The sequence below is a fragment of the Odontesthes bonariensis genome, chromosome 12 (genome assembly GCF_027942865.1).
Source record: "Odontesthes bonariensis isolate fOdoBon6 chromosome 12, fOdoBon6.hap1, whole genome shotgun sequence".
Classification (NCBI taxonomy): domain Eukaryota; kingdom Metazoa; phylum Chordata; class Actinopteri; order Atheriniformes; family Atherinopsidae; genus Odontesthes; species Odontesthes bonariensis.
Window position 1 is genome coordinate 23884267 of NC_134517.1, and position 24143 is coordinate 23908409.

General features: G+C 43.9%; 1 protein-coding gene across 1 annotated transcript; it reads right to left on the minus strand.

The window, feature by feature from the left end:
- Nucleotides 1–1420: 1420 nt before the first annotated feature.
- trpm2 (transient receptor potential cation channel, subfamily M, member 2) lies at nucleotides 1421–22829 on the minus strand. Its single transcript, XM_075478735.1, has 32 exons — nucleotides 22666–22829; nucleotides 21962–22130; nucleotides 21668–21848; nucleotides 21200–21363; nucleotides 20908–21088; nucleotides 20727–20788; nucleotides 20458–20658; nucleotides 15241–15343; nucleotides 11798–11919; nucleotides 10292–10666; nucleotides 9875–10012; nucleotides 9636–9765; nucleotides 9412–9557; nucleotides 9035–9147; nucleotides 8743–8841; nucleotides 8292–8523; nucleotides 7041–7159; nucleotides 6818–6950; nucleotides 6100–6271; nucleotides 5781–5961; nucleotides 5461–5642; nucleotides 5188–5320; nucleotides 4700–4787; nucleotides 4426–4510; nucleotides 4177–4322; nucleotides 4002–4066; nucleotides 3716–3745; nucleotides 3533–3619; nucleotides 3372–3450; nucleotides 3178–3279; nucleotides 1785–1901; nucleotides 1421–1681 (listed from the first exon to the last, which is right to left on the minus strand). Exons 1-32 carry the CDS (start codon nucleotides 22827–22829, stop codon nucleotides 1565–1567), a joined length of 4416 nt encoding a protein of 1471 aa, XP_075334850.1. The 3' UTR covers nucleotides 1421–1564.
- Nucleotides 22830–24143: the final 1314 nt, after the last annotated feature.

A 24143-nucleotide genomic window follows, 5' to 3' on the forward strand; every position in this document is an offset into this window, starting at 1 on the left:
GCCGTCCGTCTGGCCACCTCCGCCTCGACCAATCAGAGACCGCTGAGGCTGCTCCGAAACTAATACAACTGCAGCATGCCTGGCAGGAGGAGAAAATCCCCTGTACAGACGAGTCGTTTGAGATAAACCTGTCTGCAAAAAGACAAACCTTCATGGTACACTCTGAAAACAGAATTAGAAAAAAGAGGCCAAGACAAATATGTAGGCAGATGTTTAATAAGTTGCCAATTATGTAAACCGCAACTAACGCCGAGGAAAACTGAGCCGGTGACTTGTTTTACTGGTCAAACTTCAAATAAACAAATGCAGAAGTTCAGCAAAGTAAAAAAATAAAAAAAACTCTATTACAAGTAAATACAAACATTTACACCAACTAAAACAGGGAAGCAAAATATATAAAAATGAAAGCAGTATTGATGTGGCTTGATCCCTTTTCAGAAGTATAGATCACACATATGATCACGATTTGCTTCCATACACACAGAGTAAGTCACATCTCTGCATTATTACCTCCGCCAAGGAGGTTATGTGATCGCCCGAGTTTGTCTGTTGCTTTGTCTGGATGTTCGTTCGTCTGTTCGTGCTGCAATCTTGCGACCTGCCACAAGGTGGCGCGACCTGCCACAAGGTGGCGCGACCTCCACAAGGTGGCGCGACCTCCACAAGGTGGCGCGACCTCCACAAGGTGGCGCGACCTCAAGGTGCCAAAGCCAAACAGAGCCAAAGCCAGACAGAATGCATAGTGCGCGGATTGAATGTATATTGCGCGGATTTACTGTAATTAACACAACAAAAGATTGCAACGGCAAGCCAGTGTGCATAACTGCATATAGCGTAATAATAACGGCGAACACTGCTTCCCGACAGAACACTTCTTCCCGACAAAACATTATAATAATAATAATAATATTAATAATAATTAATAACGGCGAACACTGCTGTTCAATAATGAATAGGGAGAAGGGAATGCCTCTTCTGCTGACAGCGCCAAAGAATAAGTAGCCCACATCAGGAACGTATGTCCATACATGGCTCGCTACAGGTTGGCGGTTGGCGGAGGTCTGCACTCTCTGAGTGCATTTCTAGTTGTTATTATTAGGCTGTTATAGTTGGGACATCATTTAATCATTCTGCTATATTGCAATGCAGTGATCTTTTTCACACACAGTATTTCACTTCTGATAGCAAAATGGATTTGTATGTGTTGTCTGGAAACAGAATTGTGCATTACTATAGCAATTTTGCAAGACATTACTATGATAATAAATTACTACAGTATAGTGTTTAGACAACTATTGAAGTGAAAGTGCAGCGTCTTTGTATTGGCGTAGGTGAAGTATTTACCCTCAGTGTTCACATGTGTGCAGGAGCATAGTGTGTAGGTACAGACGCAGCTCATCCACAGCAGTGTACTTATGGCTTTAGAGTCTTTTACATTTTTCTTCACAAGTGCTTTCAGTGCAACACAAATGCATCTGCGTGAGCCTTAACAAGAGGCCATGCTGACTGGCAGAAAGTAACCTGAGGATGCAGAGGCACATTTTTGGTTACAGCCGCGTGACAGTCAGAACTTCCTGTTGTGCAGCGCTGCAACCTGCCGCAGTGAGTGTCTTTGGTCTGAGCTCAGTCTGGTTTTGCTGCTCACCTCCTGCCACTGAAGACCACTGTGGCCGCTCACCACCTGAGAGGCAGGAGATGATCACATGCAGATGACAATTGCGGGTCAAATAAGAAATAGAGGGTGTTGAATATATCATATAATAATAAGCCAAGGGTGTTCTCACCATATTGTTGACATCCACCATGACTTGGCTCGCTCTGTCCAGGTGAATGTTTAAGACGGTGGTTTCCACCCAGGCATTATCTGTGTTCCTGCTGTCATCCATGTAGCCTTCAAACACCTGAAACGCAGGAACACGGCATCATCAAGTCAGACTCAACTACTACAAGTTCAGTGAGAAAAGTATTTGGGGGCCTAGCATCGAAACTGCAAAGGCACCCATTGTGTTAGTAGCTTTTCCTATTATTATTGATCCGTTTCCGCTGCAATTGAAGTCTATGGCAGCCCCATAAACGCTATGATAAAAAGTTGTGAAATTTGGCACACGTAATCAGCACAGTGCCAAAGTCAATGTCAAGAATTTTCATGCCCGAAGAGTGTACTCTCTAGCGCCACCAACACGTCAAAGTTCAAAGTGCATCCAAATGCATAACTTTTGACTCCATGGTCCAAATTTCACAAATGAGACATCGTTGGAAGCCTTGGATCATGATGAGCACCCTATGATGTCAATTTGCGTATACTTAGATTTTCCGCCATTTTTAATTTTATCAGAAACCTTAAAAAGCATTTCAGGTCACAGAGATTGTCCGATTTTCACGAGACTTGGCACATAGACTTAAGACCAAGCCGCACAAAAGTTATTGTGTGGAACTTTTAATTACGCTTCCGTTTTTCCATAAAAGCCAATCAAACTCGAGGTTGACGCCGCCAAACCGGAAGTGAGGCCATATCTTGGCAACCATTTGATGTTATGACGTTAAACTTCTAACACAGACTCATGACGCCTTCCTGAGCAGCCCAAGCCTTGCCTATTGTGCAATGCTGCTAGGCCCCCCCATCGCTGCTTGCAGCTATATGTTCAAATGAATCCTCATCTCTAAGCAGTAGTCAAACTAAACGAATGATGTTGGATTACATGTCTGATCCCTCACGAAAGCCAGTGTGTCCTGTAAAAGTATCTTTAAAGCAAAGCCCAGAGTAGCTTAGGTCATTAAGCTACTCATAGGTCATTAAGCTACTGTACCAACTTCAGTGGTGGAAGATTTTTGCCTTCTGTTGGGATCAGAACGAGACATATCTGAGAGGAGGTCTGCTTTCTGGTGCACTTTACTTATTATTCTTCACTGATTCCTACTGCACTGGCTATCAAGAGAACCCTGTAGGTCTTCATGAACTAGGACACATAATACATGTGAACATTTTTTATTTCTGTCCTACACACAGTTTTATACATCTGTCTTCCTTTTACTGCTTTATCTACATGGTTTTAATGTTGATACTTGTACTTCTTTGAATTTGCACATCACTTCTAGTCCTGCGTTTTGTATTTATCATGCATTTGCCTGCCTTTAAACCTCGACTCTAAAGAAGTGAACCAAAACTTTCAAACACACCTTTGTTCCCTCTGATACGTTTGCATTTATTGTTTCATACAGCTTCTTTCCCAGGGTTCTCTTAAGAGTCGCTGGCAGCTGATCAGCGGAGTCGACGGGCCCCTGAAGGTTTAAAGGTCACAAGAGAACAGGACATTTATTTTAAGAGTGCAAAAAGTAAAAACCACCTGAGCAGAACAAACACAAGCACTCACTCCAGGTAGAACTAAGGTTCCTCGACTCTTATCCAAAACGGCCAGGTACTCCAAAACGGACCTCTCGCTGTCTCGCCAGCTGAAAGTCCAGAAAGTCTTAGATCGTGCCAAGCAAGAACAACAATGTTTTTAAATCTCTGTAAGCCAATGAGAGAACTTACCGTGTGAGCACAAGGTCTAAATTCAGGTTGGGACCGAGGCGGCTGAGTGCTCCTCGTCCTCTTATGCCCGTCCTCCCTCCCGGGTTTCTATTGATAAGAGGATCCATATCACAAATCAAGGCCTGCTTCTAAGGTTGCTGAGCGTGCTATTTGATGCCTAGTTCACCTTATATTGTATCGTACCTGTACTTATCTAAGGCTTCTGGTTCGGATCTTTTAGGAGAAAGAATAGATGAGAGATATGCAGATGTAAGGAGAGGCTTTGTAATCAGACAGTGGACACAGTCAGGACGGTTAGTTAGTTCAACTGAAATTGTTTTAAAAAATGTTTTAATTAGTATGCCTTGGTCACTAAGGGTTATTAATTATATGCAAAATAATATTTGAGGAGGAGAAACTCCTTTTGGATTTTCTTAGTAGTAAAGGCAACCCACAATCTGACGATTGGCCCTTTGATGTCAAAACATACCCGTCCATATGGTCGCCACAGTCTTCAGAGGCATAATAAGTTGGCATGTAGCAGCTGAAGCTGACCTAGAAAAAAAAAAGGGGACATGAAAACCACCTGAATCCAACAATCCTGGACAATCTTTCTGCGCAGTGATTTTTCTGAGTCCCAGCAGCTGGTGATTTGTGCAAAGTACCTCCCACTGCACTTTCTCCTCAGGCACAGGAAAGCGTGTGAGTTTGCTGTTTGGGTAGTGAAACTGACGGCAGTTCACGTGGAAACTGTCCTTTTTTTCTAAAGTGTTCCTCACAGAGTCGGGGGACTCATCTGTTACGACTGCAGCTGCAGAAAAAAGGCAAAGTGGGAGTGAACTAAAATGAGAAAAAAAACAAAGCGTTATAGACTTATGTAACAGTAATGATTAATGAGGAGTTTGATTACTGACGCAGTGTTTGTGATTCTTTTGCAGCAAACCCCTGACACTTCAGACTGTCCACAATCCACTGCAGAGCTTTGGTTGACTGGATGACCTGATGAGGCAAAGTAAAGTGGGTCAAATACTTTTAATAGCTGCTCATGAAGATTTTTTTCAATGTAGTCATCTGCAAGTAATAGTCCACAAATACAGGAGTGCACCAAACGCCGTCATCTTTTTTTTGCATCGTGCATTTTAAAGGCACAGGTGCAACATTAGTGACAAAGAAAAATCAGGTCACAACCTGCTCCTCCAGTCTAGCCAGTCTCTTCAGCACAGCAGCAGAGCTCGATTCCTCTTCCCTCTCCAGCCGCTCGGTAATGGTGGTAACCCTCAGGAAACAAACAAGAAGAATATCAGTGTCTGTTTCAAGATCACAACCGCAGCCTTAATGAAATATTAAGCAGCACTCGGGCTAATATAGCCATCTCCTGATCCCAGCTTTGTATTTAACAGACGGACAAGTCAGCAGTATGAATCTCCTCCTCCTAACCTCCCATCTGATGTGTGGGAATTAAGTTAGGAAATGTGGCAATTATTGTTAGTATAGAAATTATCCAAGTTTATGAAAACATACAGCATCATTTTATTTCTCAGGGACTTTACAAGCTGCATATGAAAACTATTTCAGACAGTACAGTCATATTTTGGGTGTTTAGGATTGTGGCAGATGTGGTGAGGATACAAAGTACAGCAGCACTAAAACGGATAAATCCCGCAGGTTTTTTTTACTTTTGGGCTGTATCCAGGATGCGTCTCTCTGTGCTCTGGCTTTGCTCTTGCCGTGCAGACTGCAGGTATCTGTCCTTCATCAAGGTCTCCCAGGACAGCAGTTCCTCTTCCTCTATCTTTGAGAGCTTATTCTCTGAAAGACAGCATCGCAATGCTTTGTATCACTGCCTTACCTAATACTGTGTGGAGTAAGCGCTTTTGCTTCAACAGTCAAGTTTTAGCATGTTGCTAATCTCTTTCCACATATTTAGAAATGAATGACTCAGTCCTTACTGAACTCTTTGTAAATGATGGGAGGCTTGCAGAGCACCATTCTCCTCATGAAGAGGTAGACATGACTGAGGATGATGAAAGGAGGCGGGGCAGCCGGCCGACTGTGGTACTCCTTAATCAACTCGTACCTTTGAAACTTCCAGATTCGGTCCGTGTTGTCCTGAACTTCCTGGAATGTAAAGCTGTGAAGATGCACAAAGAAAAAAAAACCAACAAGGCTTACTCACAGAGGCAAAAAAGGAAGAAAAAAAAAAGAAGCTAACAGTGACAAAATGTTGCAGAGAAAGCTTGCACGCAGTTTGACGTGGAGGAGAACTCACTTGAAGATTGCTATGAGCAGGTTGAGCAGCAGAATGTTGGCAAAGAGCAAGTAAACACAAAGCATGATGATGGTGAGCCACTCAGGGAAGGCTGGTGTTTGGTTTTCATTCAGTACGGGACACTTGGGCTTCAGAGGATCCGTACCGTTCATGCTGCACGAGTTTATGTCGAATGCCGCATCTGTAGAAGACAAACGCTGAATCTTGGTAAAACTAGCTTTACATGTGCAGAAACGAAGGATTTTTTTCACAAGATAAAACTATATAGTGCTTCAACTATCACAAGCGTGATACTACAACTGCATACAGCTCAACTCACAATCAATATTTGTGGGAAAAGTCCCAAATATGATGAGGTACGGCTCGTAGACAGCCCCGCGCACAATCCAGTCCAGCCGGTTGTCGTTGTGGATGAGAATGCCTTGTTTGGCCACACCATACGCCACCACCCAGATACTCAGTAGAAACATGAAGAAGAACATGTCCATCATCTGGAGGACAAACAGAAAAGGATCACAAGCATGAAACACAGAGGAAACAAACACAGCTGCAACCACAAATACGTACATTTTGTCTGACTTTTACTGGGAAAAATGATAAAACCCAAAAACTTCTGCAAGCTGGATCTGGAAACCCTTCTGGAACATATTCCATATTTTGCAGTAACAAGTTTCAGCATTTAGCCTTTTGCTGTAGGTATAATCTTCACACAAGCCAAAGGATAAAAGTATTGATCATGCAATCAAAAGCAGACTCATTTGAAAATCAGGAGTAGAATAACTGAAGTAATTGAACACAATCTCATCCTGGATATTTAACAGACTGAAATCTATTGTGAAATCAAACAAAAACAAAAAACAGCTATAACTTTGTCTAAGAGCACCTTCAAATAAACACACTGAGCTCATTTGATCAGCAGACACCATATAAAGGACCAGCAAGACAGAGGTGACTTGGAATGAGGTCTTTTGTTCTCTGCTTTTGCTATCACACTATATCAAGCTGACTTGCTCCAGATTGGTATGTAATGCTCTCACCATCCTTCTGACTATAATGATTTTGGGTCCCAGGGTTCGACTGATAGTGAAGATGGCCATAAGACGGAGGCAGAAGACCACAAAGTCGATGCAGAGGATGATTTTACCCATATAGAACAGCTCAGTTGTCAGCCTGAAGTAGACAAACCCGGATGAGTCACAGATAATCCAGCAATTATTATTATCAAGGCCTGAGGTGTTTTTCTGACACACAAAAAATTACCTGAACACAAGGCCTAAAATAAACAGGAGGATGGAGAGGACGTCTAGAATATTCCACAGGTCGTTGATGTACATCTTGGATTTCTTATGAAACCCAAAACCGTCAGGATCATAAAACAGCTGAGACAGAAAAGACAGAAAAATGGTTTTCAGAAATGTGATGCATGTTTTAAATCAAATAACCCTTCACAGATGGCATACTCTGGAGCACGTGGGCAATATACAGCCCGAAGACCAGAAGCAGCATGTGGACTATCTCAATGTGATCCTTCACTGTTTTATACTGGGGGAAAAAATGTGTTTTTAAATTTCATTAATGCCCATTGAGACGAGAGAAAACAAAGTTATTCTGCCTTTCTACCTGGTTCCAGAGAGCGTCTACATTTTGAAACAAATATAGTTTTCTCTCGTCCAGCAGCTTGCAGAATGAGGAGGCATGCCTCAAAATAGAGCAAAAAAAGTTACTCTAAATGTTGTGCTTTTTAAATAATAGATTGATTTCTTTTGCTGACTCAATATGCCCATCCAAAAAAATTAAAAATTGAAACCCAACCCCGGCTCCAGAGGAACAAAATGGTCGCATCAGAGGGATAAAAGCCAAATAAATGCAATCAAAGTTGCTCTTAAAAACCTGGTAAACTGAATAAATTAGATAAAAAGTTGGAGGAATACTATGTATCAGTCTATATCAACTTCATATCTGCCTCACTTAAGCTTCATACTTCACAAAAGAAACTTTGACATTCAGCAAGAAGAGTTAAATCATTTCTCTATTTTGAAAATAATCAGATCTTTCCCTTCTCTTTTTCATGCCATATTTGCCCTGTGTTCAAACATGTTGGTATCTATTAAAGCAAAACGTGTATGTTTTTGCCTGATTATGTTATTGTGCCGCCAAATTATTGCCAGAAGATTGTACAAGAAGTTCCAGGTACCATATCTAATACGAATCCATTGCGACAAACTTCACGCACAGCCTTTTATTCAAAGAGCAAAGTTAAAACAGTGAGCGAAACAGAACATCAACACCTCTGCTCAAAGAGGAAAGAAACTAATTGGTGCTCGCTGTTTTTCCATTCCTCTCTCTCACTCTATTCAAGATTTTGTTTCCACCAATTCTGCCATTTTTTTCAGTCTATTTTATAAAAAAAAGAAAAGTAAATAATATTAAAAGTTAAATCTTTGAATTTTCACATGTTCTGCCTCCCTGTGCTTCTTTAGGGATACTGTTTGTATCGCTGCAGCCTCTCACCTGTCTGACCTCCTCACACACCAGAGAGAACAGCCAGATGTAGAGCAGCAGCTCTCCAGCAGAGGGTGTGGTCTGGAAGTCAATCATCAACACCGCAGCAAACAGGAAGAGGAAGGCGAAGTAGGATACAATGTTAAGGTAAAACTTGACCTGTGGAGTGCTGTACAGGCCCATCAGTCTTGACCAGCAGCCCAGAGGCTTCATACGCTGCAGGCTGTGGACAGAGAGGTGGCTCAGGATGAGGAGACTTTTAAGTGGTTGTTTTCCAACTCTTGTGTCTTTTTTTTCCACTCACCTTTGAGCAGAAATGTTTACTTACAAAATAACAAAAATGAAAAATACAAAGGTGTTTATAAACCAATTTAAATGCAATGCCGGCGGAACACACATTTTTCAGTTTGGTATAGATGATCCAGTTAATAGTTGTGTTAAGCTGCAACTGTCCACTTACGAGCCAAAAGAATTAGTTCTAAATGTGCTTCCTGTTACTGTCTCCACCGTCTTCCTCTCCACCTTCTTCTCAGTTTCTTTTTGTATGAGTTCGTCACGTCTGGGGAGAATCACAGTGAGACTAGTGACCACCACTGATGAAGTATGACAAATATGCACCGTATATGACGTGAAATAAATTCACATCTTCTGTCTCATATTGCATACATTATCATAAACTGGGCACAGGAATCTTTAAATCTATTTCTGCCATGCTGAATGTTAAGGCAACACTACTTTTACACAGAAGCAACCTGAAAACCAGAAAGCCCGTGTAGATGAGAGGGAAGAAGACGATGCAGATCAGCACTCTCCACACGGGGTTGTCCACTGAAAGCTCACCACACCAGATCTGAGTCAGAAGAGCCTGAAAGACGGGGATTGTTATCACTCCAGTGACTGTAATCTTTAAAGACATTTGATACCAAACATTCATATCTGTGTCTTTAGCAAGTTAACTAATCAGTGGCACATAAAAATTCTTTAATGCTACTTTATGTGGAAATGCAAAAATGGCTTTTCCTTGTGACTTCCTCTGACTCAATACAGACCGTTGAACTTTTTTGGAACTCAAATTACAAGACTCTTGCCTTATTAAACCCGAAAAAGAAAAATCTGAATTTTGCGTCACCTGAACGCCTGACAGAGCCACAAAGTTTTTATCATCAGCCTCCAGCGCCAGCCGCAGGCACGTGGTTCTGCCCCAGGAGTGTGACACACGAACCAGCAACTTCTGAGCGCGCTCTCCGTCACTGTTGTGGCACACGCTGAACAAACCTGTACACGCATATACAATCACTGATCAGTTCTAACTCTGTCAGTAAAGCCCGTCTGCAGCATCTGTCTGTCTCGTACCGATCGCATGCTTTTCATAATGATCGGCGAGCTCGAGCATCTCCTGTGCCTGGTCTGCGTCGCTTCCTTCTTTTGCCATTTTCTTCAGGATCTTAGTGGCAGCCAGAGCAGTAGACATGCAGTCTCTACACTGTACTCATACAGATACAGCGAGAAGCAAGGTCATATACCCACATATACATATACACATTACACAAAGGACTGTCAGTAGATTTAGTCTCTTCTTGTGTTTTCATCACCTGTTCCCAGGCAATTTCAGCCAGCTCCTTGTTGTTCTGGACGACAGCCCAAAGGAAAAGGTCTCTGCCTGCGTTCCTCTGGGCCTCGGCACTGTCCTGTCTGAATAGAGCCTGGGAAGCTGCCTGAAGTTTAGATAGCTAAAGGAGAAGTGATGTAAAGGGTTGCATTAAGTGTAGCTATAGCCAGCGTTTCTGATACACTAAAATAAGTAGCCGCATGAAACTTCTAAAAAGGATCGTCATGTCAACATGAAATTTTGAAAAACTAATTACACTATTTTGCAACAGGACATGTTATGGTAGGAAAACAGTTCAACTTTTACTAACAATTAACCTTTGATTAAATCAAATGTAATTCCCCACAGACTGTTCATGATTTTAGTCAAAACAGTAAGCATGTTGGATAAATTCACTCACTGTTACTGACGTCTCCTCCACAGACATGCTGAGGTGGTGCGTCAATGTGGAGGGATGATAGATGGGCCCAGTGAATTTGCCCAGCAGGTGGCGCACTTCGTCAGAGACATGAGTCAATGAGATCCTTTCCCCTTTTACTGTGCGAGCACGAGGTCTGATGCGCAACGTTCGCCTCCTGCTGCGGCGAGAGCCGTGGACCCGCTTGGCTAGTTTGCGTAGAAAGAAGCAGCTGGGCAGCTGTTGGTAGAGCTCACACAGAGTTTCCTCCTCTTGCAGGAAATCCCTCAGTTCCACGCCATTCTCCAGCAACAGATTCACAAACTGAGGCTTGTTGCCAACCAGAGCTGAGAATAAGGCCCAGTGGAGGTCACTGGACTAGAAGATGAGAGTGAAGGGATGTCAGGGGGAAAGAAGCGATTGCACAATTGCTCTTTGTGAATAATATCATAAAACTTTTGTGATGTAAGGTACAATCTTTTTTTCTTAAATCATCAGCTTTTCTGACTGCTTTCATTTAGTCCATTTACAAAGTTTAGTGGTGGCACAGCATTTGTTGATATGAAGTGTGTTTATACACACACGTTTTCTTAGTATTTGTTTGCCAAAATGCAGAAGCAGTGTGTGAAAAACTGAGTCGCAGTAAGGGGTGCTCTTGATCACCAGCCAGGTGCTGGTGATCAAGAGCACTTGTTTATTTGATCATCAGGAAGTGTGAACACCTCTAAGAAAAGCAAATGTTTTGGCAGTTTGCTGGTAGGAGCATCCAGGTGGGTGCTAACACAATGCCACGGAGGAAAGACATCAGCAGTGATCTTAAAGCGGCAATTGCCGTTGCCCATCAATCTGGGAAGAGTTACAAGGTCATTTCAAAACTATTTCCATCCATCAAAATTTGGTTAATAAGGTGTAGAAAAGACAACTCAAATGTCTGAACAACATCTAGATTTGATAAACTATTATCTGCAAAACTCAATGAACTGAAGCAACGTTGTAAAGAAGAATGGTCAAAGATTCTCCACAATGATGTGAGAGACTTACAGCATCATACAGAAAACAGTGGCTTCAGGTTATTGCTGTTAAAGGTGGTTCCACGACCTGCAGGACCGTGAGGTGTACTTAGAGTTTCACAAACTGCTTCTGCATTCTGACATTTTTACAAAACTCAAATTAAAATGTAACATGTGAAACCTTAGAATTAAAACAGGGTCCACTTTCTTTTTTACCATTGCTGTATGTGTTCTGTGCCACACTGAGAAAACAATGATACAGCTAAAAGTAGAAATAATGGGGATGTTCATCAATATGGAAATTAAAATATGTCACCAGTAGTTTGTCACCTCTCAGAGATGTTATGTTCCAGGAGCATAGCACCAGAAATGCGCTTTTCCAAACACGTTTGGAAGTGACTCCATTACACCCATATAAAAACAACATAATGGCTTGTGAAATGCAGCTAAATTCAGATCACGCTACTTCTCTAGAGTAATGTGCAATGAGCAAACCCACCTTCCACTGGCTCTCCTCAGTGAAGATCTCAGTCTCAGCTATGTCCACTCTGTTCCAGGCTATAGCCAGCTCCAGCTGTCTCCTCCAGGACTCGATTCCCTGTGTCTCATTGCTCCTCGACGCTGAGTGGAGGATTTACAGCAGCAGATAAATGACTTTACTCTTACTTGAAACTCAGACTGTTGTGGAAATGCCACATCTAGTCTCTCTCCCCTCTTTTACATTGATTACCCACTGATTGATCTGATGATCATTTCGACCAAAACAATTCTGTTATCGCTTTGTCCAATCATTATATTGAAAAACATATTTAATCACTAGCTAGGACACAAGCTAATCTGTAATTTGCTAAAACTGAACCAGGTTATTTTTGGTGTGTTTTGCTCAATATCTATGATAAATAGATTTTTTGACAAATGTATATATTTCTTAATAATCCTTTATCACTGTAGCGTGCTCAGAGAGAGGGGGAGAAGAATGTTTACATGAAAATCCTCCCTTCTTGACACCAAAAGACATTTTACTTTTACGACCTTTTAACGGATTAACTAAAAGGGACAAGAATGCCAGATGTGAGCCCTGGCCCAAATGGGGTCCTTTGTTCGAGTTTCTCTCCCCCAACAGGAACCCCCACGCTATCTATGCTAATAATTCATGCAAATCGACAACTACTGATAAGAAAGCCAGCTGCGGTCTACTCCTTTTGCCTTGTCTCAACCAAAGGAATGTTCAACTCTCTATTTCCCAGAGAGTGAAAATCCACCAGAAGCCACGGTTTTCTTGGACTAAAAGTGTGAAAATCAGGACTGGATAAGTCCACAGGTCATTTTAAAACTTTTGCCATTCTTCTGCATGAAATATTTACTGAATTATGAAAGATATGATTTTATAGAAATTCTCCCGTGGAGCCACAGCGCCACCCAAAGGACATGAATAACGGACACTTTTCACTATATCAGCCAGTAATCAGACAGTTAAAATACCATGTATGTTTTAATGTTTTCATTATTGCAATGCCTAATCCAATGGTTTGAATTCTACAGGTATTTACTATAAAAGCTGTATCTGCCTTCATTAGCAAGAATCCCCAATAATTGTCATACCATTTTCATCATGATAATGTGAAGTATTCTGTGTTGATGACCGTTTCATGCTCATATTTGTGTTTATACTGCTCTCATGCAACATTATTGTCTGTTATGAACACGATATCTTCTGAAATGGATGCAACGTGGGTTAAATACGTTTGGAAGAGAGAAAACCTTTCTTTTCTTTTTTTTTCTCCTAACCCCCCCTTCTTAGCCCTTTGGTTAAGGGTCAGCTAAACGCTGATTGGACGAAAGCTGACACGTGACTTCAGGCTTATAACCCGAAGCGCGAGTTCGAACTCTCTCTCTTGTGTTTCAAATTCGTAACTCTTGGACCTCTGTGGTCTTCAAATTCTTGACCTCTCTTGTTTTCAAATTGGTAACTCGTAAGCTCTCTCTTTTGTTTGCCCCGTAACCAGTAATTCCCATTTTTTAGACTTCCCCTTTTTATCTAAGTCTGGCTCCGATACCCGCGACTGTTGGCTAAACTTAGACAACACCGGATGACTACATATACCACCCGAAGAAGAAAGTACAAGTGACTGACGTCGCCCCGCTGGTTACCACGGAAACCCGCCTCCAATAACGACGCTCACCAGTAGAAAAGCCGACTCTCCGACAAAGTAAGGCGCGGAATTCTAAAGTCCTAAAAGAAGAAGGACAAGGCTGGATCCTTTCTCTGGATCCATATTCTGTCCCTTTATCAACTGTTTATATATATATGCTTGTGGAATGTTAAATAAATGCTTGTAATAATTCATCAGAGCGTCATGGACAAGTTATTAAGCCCGGTTGTCCCTTCAATACAGAACTCATTTCAATTAGAATTTTTATTTCATAACCCTAACAGTCTTTCCTCCCTGGACTGTAACTAAAACAAAGTTAAAACTAACGGAGGTGGTGCCCCGCTTTTTGTTATATATATTCATTTATAAGTGCATAACGCTACATCACTTTTACCTTGACATCACTAGCCCTTTTTCCATCAACGACATGATTCGCTTTAATTTGATGCGCATCAAGAAGTTAGTGCGATACATGTGATGGAAAAACGGTTAAATCGCTAGAACGCCTGTTTTGTCGCATTAAATCAATTCACTCGAAATAGGTGGTTCAGGGCTAAGTTGTATCGCTACAGAAGTGATGGAAAAGGTCAATGCTATTCAGACTAGCCACGCATGCGCAGATGGTATTGGTAAAGCGCGAGGATTCGAATGTTGTTGTTGAGCCGCTCAGCCGCCCCATTCCACCTATCCTGTCGGTATCAAAACACCAGCAACAACTAGTAACAACAATGTCCGATGATAAAAGAAACAACTGGTCGAGAGCAGAGACTCTGCTTTTTTTTAAACACAATTCGGGAGGTCCTGAAGCAGCATAATTAATTCTCGCCTCGCTCTCATCCTCCTTCTTGAATTTCTGACGGCTATTATAAGCTGACATAGCAGCACTAGCAGCATGTTTAGTCCTATCCTGCGGTCCATAACTCTAAATAAGTAACTAGCCTAACAAATAAAACGAAAGCCAGTGGTGAAAAGGTACGTAGCCTTGAAAGTTATAGCAACTGTTATAACAGGAGGCTGACAATAACAGCGCGAGCAATTAAATTCCCGCTACCCAGCATTCTAATTCGCTACAATTCGCCACTTTTGTAATGGAAAATCATCTGGTCGAGTCAGAATAATGCGCATCAGCACGTTCCGGTGATGTCATTTTATTTCGCAAGAATCGTCCTGTTTGATGGAAAACCAACCGAACGCATCTTATATCGCAACAAAGTAATGCGATATAACTTTTAATTCGCTACAGAATCTGATGGAAAAAGGGCTACTGACAGTGATATCAGAGTTGAAACCATGATGCATTGCAATGACGGAATAATTGAGGCCATGGGAAGCAAATGTTTTACTAATAAACAAAGATGGAGAAGACAGTGGATGTCTGACAGTGTTTTGATGATTCATTGGAGCCCAGTGGCGAAAAACATGAACAAAGCACACGAGCTGGACCATTCATCATAATCTAATTGGGTGAATGTCTCGTGTGATGGACTTACACTTTTGTGCACTTTGGATCAGCATTCTTCCATGCACACTATGTATTGAGCCTGGCTACAATGGGTTTTAATGAGGCCGAAAAAGTCTGGAGGAAGCACTGCACGTTTCTAAGTAGATCAAATCTATTTCTCATCATCGATCATAGTGCATTTCACACCACAGACCAATCTCTTAGCTTTCTGTGAGGCAACATAATACTTTATAATAGCTGTATTAGCACAAAGCTTTCCCGTCTTCAGACTTAATGCTGTGTCGGTTGCCTGTACTGCAGTCAGTCAAGTCAGGCATTTATAGTTACCTTTGAGTAGTGCTTTGAGAATGGCCACATCCACATCCCCTTGATTGTCCTCGCTTACTCTAAATATGGTCAGCAAGTGAGACATCCTGATGATGTCCTGAATCTGGAAAAGAAAGGGGACATAGGGTCAGTTGTACAAAGTGTTATTGCCCGCAAAAACCCTCTGTAGTGTTTTCTTTCCCTTTCAATCAGAAAAGCTTTGGGATGTGGAATTCTATCTTAACCGAATTAGGCAAAGCAATTTACTAAAATCTGCATTAACCAATTTAGTTCTAATTCTTCCGAGAAGAGGAGATACTGCCAAGACCTGATGGAAAGGAGAAGATTTTATCCATTTGGGATGATTGATTTGGAATGGCAGGAAGACGTTTTTTAGAATATCGATTGTTGTCGGAGTTTGTTGGACAAAATCTAAGATGGTATCATGGGAACTAATGTCCCTTTTAAATCACTGTAAGGAAGAAAAAAAGCAAAAGTCGCTGGAATGAGACTGCTGTCCTATAGTGCACCTACAGTTGTCTACAAAAACACTCTTACTGTAAATGGTTACGTTGACATGCAGAGCAATTTTTCTTAATAAACCAGTTAAGTCCTTACTCTCAATAACACAATGTGGTGTAAACTGCATTTCCTTAATCCTATTAAGGTCGTTTTCGGGAAAAAAAAAAAAAGGAATAACTTATGTTGGGGTGTGGGGTGTTATTAACATTATGCTGGCATGTCCATCCATCCATCCATTATCTTCCGCTGGTCCGGGGATCGGGTCGCGGGGGCAGCAGCTTGAGCAAAGAGACCCAGACGTCCCTGTCCCCGGCCACTTCCTCCAGCTCTTCTGGGGGGACCCCGAGGCGTTCCCAGGCCAGCCAAGAAACATAGTCTCTCCAACGTGTCCTGGGTCTTCCCCGGGGCCTCCTTCCAGTGGGACGGGCCCGGAACACCTCACCGGGGAGGCGTCCAAGAGGCATCCTAACCAGATGCCCAAGCCACCTCATCTGACTCCTCTCGATGCAGAGGAGCAGCGGTTCTACTCCGAGCCCCTCCCGGATGACCGAGCTTCTCACCCTATCTCTAAGGGAGAGCCCAGACACCCTGCGGAGGAAACTAATTTCGGCCGCTTGTATTCGCGATCTTGTTCTTTCGGTCACTACCCACAGCTCGTGACCATAGGTGAGGATAGGAACATAGATTGACCGGTAAATCGAGAGCTTCACCTTCTGGCTCAGCTCCTTCTTCACCACGACGGGCCGGTGCAGAGCCCGCATCACTGCGGACGCCGCATCGATCCGTCTGTCAATCTCCTGCTCCCTTCGTCCCTCACTCGTGAACAAGACCCCGAGATACTTGAACTCCTCCACTTGGGGAAGGATCTCATTCCCGACCCGGAGAGGGCATTCCACCCTTTTCCGGCCGAAGACCATGGTCTCGGATTTGGAGGTGCTGATTCTCATCCCAGCCGCTTCACATTCGGCTGTGAACCGCTCCAGTGAGAGCTGAAGGTCACGGCCTGACGACGCCAACAGAACCACATCGTCCGCAAAAATCAGAGACCCGATTCTGAGGTCGCCAAACCGGACCCCTTCAACGCCCTGGCTGCGCCTAGAAATTCTGTCCATAAAAATTATGAACAGAATCAGTGACAAAGGGCAGCCCTGACGGAGTCCAACCCTCACAGGAAACATGTCCGACTTACTGCCGGCAATGCGGACCAAACTCTGACACCGGTCATACAGAGACCGAACAGCCCATATCAAGGAGTCCGGCACTCCATACTCCCGGAGCACCCCCCACAAGAGTCCCCGAGGGACACGGTCGAACGCCTTCTCCAAGTCCACAAAACACATGTAGACCGGTTGGGCGAACTCCCATGCACCCTCCAGGATCCTGCCGAGGGTATAGAGGTGGTCCACTGTTCCATGGCCAGGACGAAAACCACACTGCACCTCCTGAATCCGAGATTCGACTATCCGGCGGATCCTCCTCTCCAGTACCCCCGAAAAGACCTTACCAGGGAGGCTGAGGAGTGTGATCCTCCTATAGTTGGAACACACCCTCCGGTCCCCCTTTTTAAAGAGGGGGACCACCACCCCGATCTGCCAGTCCAGAGGCATTGTCCCCGATGTCCACGCGATGCTGCAGAGGCGTGTCAACCAAGACAGCCCTACAACATCCAGAGCTTTGAGGAACTCAGGACAGACCTCATCCACCCCCGGGGCCTTGCCACCGAGGAGTTTTTTAACCACCTCGGCAACCTCAGCCCCAGAAATGGGAGGCCCCACGTCCGAGCTCCTCAACTCTGCTTCCTCATCGGAAGGCGTGTCGGTAGGATTGAGGAGGCCCTCGAAGTATTCCCCCCACCGACTCACGACGTCCCTAGTTGAGGTCAGCAGAGCCCCGCCCTCACCATACACGGTGTTGACGGTGCACCGCTTCCCCCCATCCGGAAGTCATTCTCCATGGCCTCCCCGAACTCCTCCCAAGCCCGAGTTTTTGCCTCAGCAACCGCCGAGGCCGCGTTCCGCTTGGTCTATCGGTACCCATCAGCTGCTTCCAGAGTCCCACTGGCCTAAAAGGCCCGATAGGACTCTTCAGCTTGACGGCTTCCCTCACCACTGGGGTCCACCAGCAGGTTCGAGGGTTGCCGCCACGACAGGCACCGACCACCTTACGGCCACAGCTCCGGTCGGCCGCCTCAACAATGGAGGCACCTCCCCCGGGACATGGTTGAAGCTCTGCCGGAGGTGGGAGTTGAAACTCCTCCTTACAGGAGATTCCGCCAGCCGTTCCCAACAGACCCTCACAATACATTTGGGCCTGCCAGGTCTGACCGGCTTCCTCCCCCACCAGCGGAGCCAACTCACCACCAGGTGGTGATCAGTTGACAGCTCCGCCCCTCTCTTCACCCGAGTGTCCAGGACATACGGCCGCAAGTCCGATGATACGACCACAAAGTCGATCATTGCGCTGCGGCCTAGGGTGTCCTGGTGCCAAGTGCACATATGGACACCCTTATGCCTGAACATGGTGTTCGTTATGGACAGTCCGTGACGAGCACAGAAGTCCAATAACAGAACACCACTCTGATTCAGATCAGGGGGGCCGTTCCTCCCAATCACGCCCCTCCAGGTCTCACTGTCATTGCTCACGTGAGCATTGAAGTTCCCCAGCAGGACGAGGGAGTCTCCCGGAGGAGCACTCTCCAGTGCCTCCTCCAGGGACTCCAAAAAGGGTGGGTACTCTGAACTGCTGTTCAGTGCATAAGCACAAACAACAGTCAGGACCCGTCCCCCCCACCCTAAGGCCGAGGGAGGCTACCCTCTCGTCTACCGGGGTAAACCCCAATGTACAGGCGCACAGCCGGGGGGCAATAAGTATGCCCACACCTGCTCTACGCCTCTCACCGCGGGCAACTCCAGAGTGGAAGAGAGTCCAACCCCTCTCGAGGAGGCTGGTTCCGGAGCCCAAGCCATGCGTCGAGGTGAGTCTGACTATATCTAGCCGGAACCGCTCAGCATCGCGCACCAGCTTAGGCTCCTTCCCCAGCAGAGAGGTGACGTTCCACGTCCCAAGAGCCAGCTTCAGTAGCCGAGGATCAGACCGCCAAGGTCTCTGCCTTCGGCTGCCGCCCAGCTCACACTGCACCCGACCCCCATGGCCCCTCCCACGGGTGGTGAGCCCGTCAGAAGGGGGACCCGTGTTGTTTCTTCGGGCTGTGCCCGACCGATGCTGGCATGTATACACCTTAATTGCAGTAATAATCCATCCTGGAGTTTTCACTGCATCTGGCAATACACACTAACTTTACGATGCAAGCCTTCTTTTCCCACAGTTGCCAGGTCCAGTTACTAAAAGCATCTATGGACTTCTTTTTAAGAACCTCGTGACTATTTTGGACTTGTTTTCATAGATAAGGTTTCTCCGTCATTTGGCAAGACTGGCTCCAAAAGTAGAAGTCGGTGAAAGATAAGAAGGCTGCGGGTAAAAAGAAGAACACTTTTAGGGCCAGGGAGAAACCTCGAGTAGTATTTTGTAAGTATGTATAATGAAGGCTATGGATGGGCGCAAATATCATAATTGTGTTGGGAGATGTAAAGTGGGCTTAACTCACTTATGGAACTATGCTGTGTAACATGTAAATGGGAATACGGATGCAGTGTTCTCTATGCAACTTATATTAACATTATAATTGAAATACTGACTTATTTAGAATAATGTGAATGGACAGAATATTGATGTGCATGGAAACATCGTTAATGGCTCTAGTTTGAATTGAGCTGTGTGGTTGAATGTTAATATCCATTTCAAAGGATTTCACAATCTTTTTCATCACCTGGGTGGTCCCGAGGTCGCTAACTGGAAGAGAGGATAAGTATTTCCAAATGGTCAGTTTTCCCATATGACGACTGCAAACATTTCAGAATCACTGCCTTTTTTAAAAAAAAAAAAAAAAAGTCTGTTTAGTGAATTTTCTGTTTTATAGTCTCACTTTCATGTGCTGTCTGTGGTCCTGAATCACAAATTGAACCAGCCTGCATGTATTTAGGGTTTGGTGTAGACTGCCTTTTTCATCGGACAGCAGTCATGACTGGAACCACACTGCACCACTGCCATGTCTTGAAAAATGCAGCACGCCATAACAATTTGGCAGATGTTTTCTGAGCCCTGAGAAGTAATCTTAGTAAACCTCACCAGGTCTGATTGTTTGCAACCCTGTACTAATTTCTGACCATGTTGATCACAACTGAGATAATCAAGTGGCCTCTGTGATCTTAAATTTGTGCATTCATATGAGATCATCTGCAGAACCGGCAACTTTTATGCTAAACATCTTTGATATTGTGTGTTTTGGCTGCAGAAAAATGCTATTCAGTATACATGACTTTATATACCACTCACAACCATGGTTTGGGACATCCTTCCGTTTGCCATACCTGCTTAATTCAACTGAGGGTTGCAGTGACTGAGACGTGTCAACACTATTAAATTAATTAGCTCTCTCAAGATTTCTGTTGATTTTTGGTGATATCTGTCTTCCAGCAGCATGAACACGAGGTTATTTATGCTTCAGAATGCCAACTAAAGTGAGTAGATATCCATAAGAACATTTTAATGGCTTTCTTCATGGGACCACCTGCAGGTCAGGTTTTCACTTACTCAGTGAAACACCTCCAGTATGAAAATATAAATCTAATTGCTGAGTTCTTCTGTGAGTTCACAAACCTTTTTGGTCCATTCTATAATACGTAGGTCAGGGAAGCTTTCGTACTCTTGCCCAAAAAACTTTTTCATCAGCTGGTGGATGAGATCAATGGTGACCCGGCTGATCGGCAGTCCCGACACCTGGGCGATTACATCTGCTATCCTCCCGGAGCCCTCCAAAATCACACACGGTGTGCCGTTCAGCATGGCATTGTAGATGGTCTGAGTGGAGACACAGATAGGTGTAAGAGCAGGACACAAGGATGGAAAGCTAAAAACTGCTGACTCACATTTAGCGTGCCTGGTCCTCCATCCAAAACCACACATACCACTGGGATGGTCACACCACTCTCTAGATGTTAGACAACAAAAATCGATATTAAAAGCAGGTCAGATAAAAAGAATCACCCCTGAGATGTTGTCTGTAAAAGCTTTCAGATTTTCTACAATAATGCATCAGCTTCTTTTAACCTTTGTGTCCAAGTCGCTTCCCGGAGATGCATTGCTCTAGTTTAGAGCGCAGTTCGATCTCCACACCGTAGCGTTCGTTGGTGCCGTCGTCCACCAGCAGGAAGTGAGTATGATTGTTGTCGAGACAGGTCAGTTTGCCCTGGCTTTTAGCGTCCATTAAATAGTGTGCAGGGAAGCAACCCTGCCGGGAAAAACACGAACATTCAGAGAGACAATAAGTCATAAAAGGTAGTAAATTATGCAGATGATGAGGGTCTGCCACATATAAATGAAGAATATGTGTACATCCTACCTCTGGATCCACCAACTTGTCCCTGTTGTGAATCACTCCCCACGTGGCCACTCCGATGGCCACGATCTTGCCCTGCATGGAGCTGCTCAGAGTGTAATCCCGCACAGCCTGCCCCACATGCTTCATCACACCTGTGTGGGTACCGCCTGTGATGATCCACGCACCTGAGAACGACACAGCATGTCCACCGTCAGGTTTCACTCTCACTTGAGAGATCATGCAGTGTTACAATTATAGAGTTGATTGGAATGTGAAAACAAAAGGAGAAGAACAAGTTTAACAAATGAACCATTCAGGCCTTCAGATTTATGTTTAAATACGTTTGACCCACCAAATGGTCTGAATCTGAATGCAAGTGGAGAAAACATCAGTACTCATATACCTCGTACTTTTACAGATTTTCTGGCTAGTGATTGTTCCATGTTAGGATCAAACACACATATATTTCTCTCTCCCTGGCTCACTGACCTGTCGTCTGGGCCACTTTTATGAGTCCTCTGTGAAACATGTTCTTGAGACGAGCCTTCAGGTAGAAGTTCTTGGCTCCTCCGGTCACTGAGATGAGCAGGTTGGGAGGCGAAAGTTCCCACTGTTCAGTCATTAAGTGGTACAGCGATTCAGGGCTGGTGTCTGCGGACACTCGTGCATACTGGCCATGGGCATCGCACACAAGCGCATATGGAAAAGGCACAGATGAGGACATGTATGCAGCAGGATAAAACACAGAAATGTTCTTCGTATTGAGAGCGAGAGTGGGTTCACCTTGCCCGTCTTTTGCCCCAAACCACCAAAGCTGATGTCTCCAAAAGCATCAGTGGGCACCTCACGGACATGTCTGTGTCTGTCCCACGTCTCCCCTGTGAAGTCCTCTGGCTTGATGGCTTCATCTGTATGAGCAGCCTTTGAATAGCCACACTTACAGAATTCCTCTCTTGTAGAAAAACATAATTGTTAGTCATTTACACCATATGGTCAGATATGCAGTTTTGTCAGAAAACCTTCCGGAGTTGCCTTCATCTGTCATTTCTTGTTGACACTTCAGACAGTTGGCCAACAGAAGTTCAAAACATTATAACATAGTTCTTCTCAGCCCTGAGTGGTCTTTCACATTTCCTTATTTTAACCTGTTTTCGTCCATTTAAAAAACGAAAAAGTTCTTAGACATATAGTAGATGTTGACATTTAGTAGTCAAAACTGTTTTTCTTTTTTTTTTTAAACAAACAAAAAAAACTACCATGTTACAGCTTTTCAATTATTTTTTCTTTTAATCTTTTTGCTGCACATTGCAAAGAGACTTCTGCTTTCAGCTCTATGTTATTTCAAAGTAGACTACTGGAGACCTCTGATAATTATCATGAAAAAGCCACCCCGGCATTTTTCTCACAGTATCATTGCTTCACTGAACAGCAAATACAAGGTCAGTTCAGAGACTGTCCAATCATCAGAGAACGGTAGCTCAGCCTACCTGAGATCCTTTTCAAAAAAGCAACATTCCTTCTTGCAGATGTTGTTCCTGATCCAATAGGCACAGGCATAGTGCTGGATGAAAGGGGAGAGGGACAGTTGTTTAGAAGCTGCACTGATCGCCAGAGTATGAACCAGCTGTGAGTCTAACTCAGCCTCCCCCATCCCTGTGCAGATCAGATCTGAGTCAAGCTGCGGGCCGACAGCATGACGGGAGAGAGCAGCCACTGCAGTCGGCGCTGTGGGTGCTGGCTCGCTCTCAGCACTGCATCAATGATGTCAGAGCTGAGCGGCTGCAGAGCCGGATGCTGAAACCTGACCGAACCTCTAACTGACTGCACAGGACAGAACTGCAGTGAGGTCCCGGCTGTGAATGAAGGGTTTACCGCTGATACTAATATTATATTATATTATAGGCAAAATATGCAATGTAGTTCAGGTTTATCACAAAATAACAGAAGAATCCAAAAGTGAATACAAACAAAGTGCATCTGCTTGATAATATTTCATGCTACTTTTAATCAATGTTACTACATTCCAGGGAAAGATGTTGTACTCACAACATTACTTGCTGTATTACTCAGTAACAGAAATAGTTACTTTGATTTTACATTCCAAACATTATTCTCAGTGTATGCAATATGACTCATTCAATTAAATATAGTACCGAGCAGTATATAAATTGGTTAAACTAGCTCCTCTTCAATAGACAACGGCATATTATTGAATAAACAAGGTTCCATTCATGTAAAAACACTTCACACTCCACGATGTATAAAAGGAAACTTTTATTTTAGATATACATTTCCTGCATATGCTGCACTACTACAGCAGCAGAAATTCAAATGCAGGGCTTTTATTCGACCAATAATTGTATTGACAGCTTTAAAGCTTTAAAAGTATCAGATCTTCCTATAATGTGTGTCTAAAGATTTTTCCCGTGTGCCTTTTCAGCTTTCAGATTGATCACAGAGACGTTTCCAGAGCGAATAAAATTCCCTCAGCACTCACTGAAAACACTCACCTTTTTAGAACAAGGAACAACACAGTTTGATCCGTCTCTCCCCTGCAGATGCTCAATTACTGTCTGCGGGTGAACTTTGTTCTCAGATTTAGGCAGCATGTCTGAGGGAGTAAAAGAAAAGTAGCCTAGTAGTACCAGTTGACCACTTTGGACTGGAAGAAGTAACTTTGGCTTATATGTTGAGAAGAAAGGCTGAAGAAACAACAGGTGTTCATCTTGTCTGCCGGGAGACTTCAGTGTTCTGACACACTATCTCTACACTTTGTAGGCCTAATATCAGGACTCCAACTCAGCAAATAAATGATGAATTAAGCAGCGTTGACATCACACATTTCATTTTCTACAGAGAGGCTGTAATTACTTTGTTATGTTGCGCTGTTAAAAGGCTCCACCTGCTCAAATCTCCTCCCCTCTTGTACTCACACCACAAATATAATCTGCATCCACTCAGGATT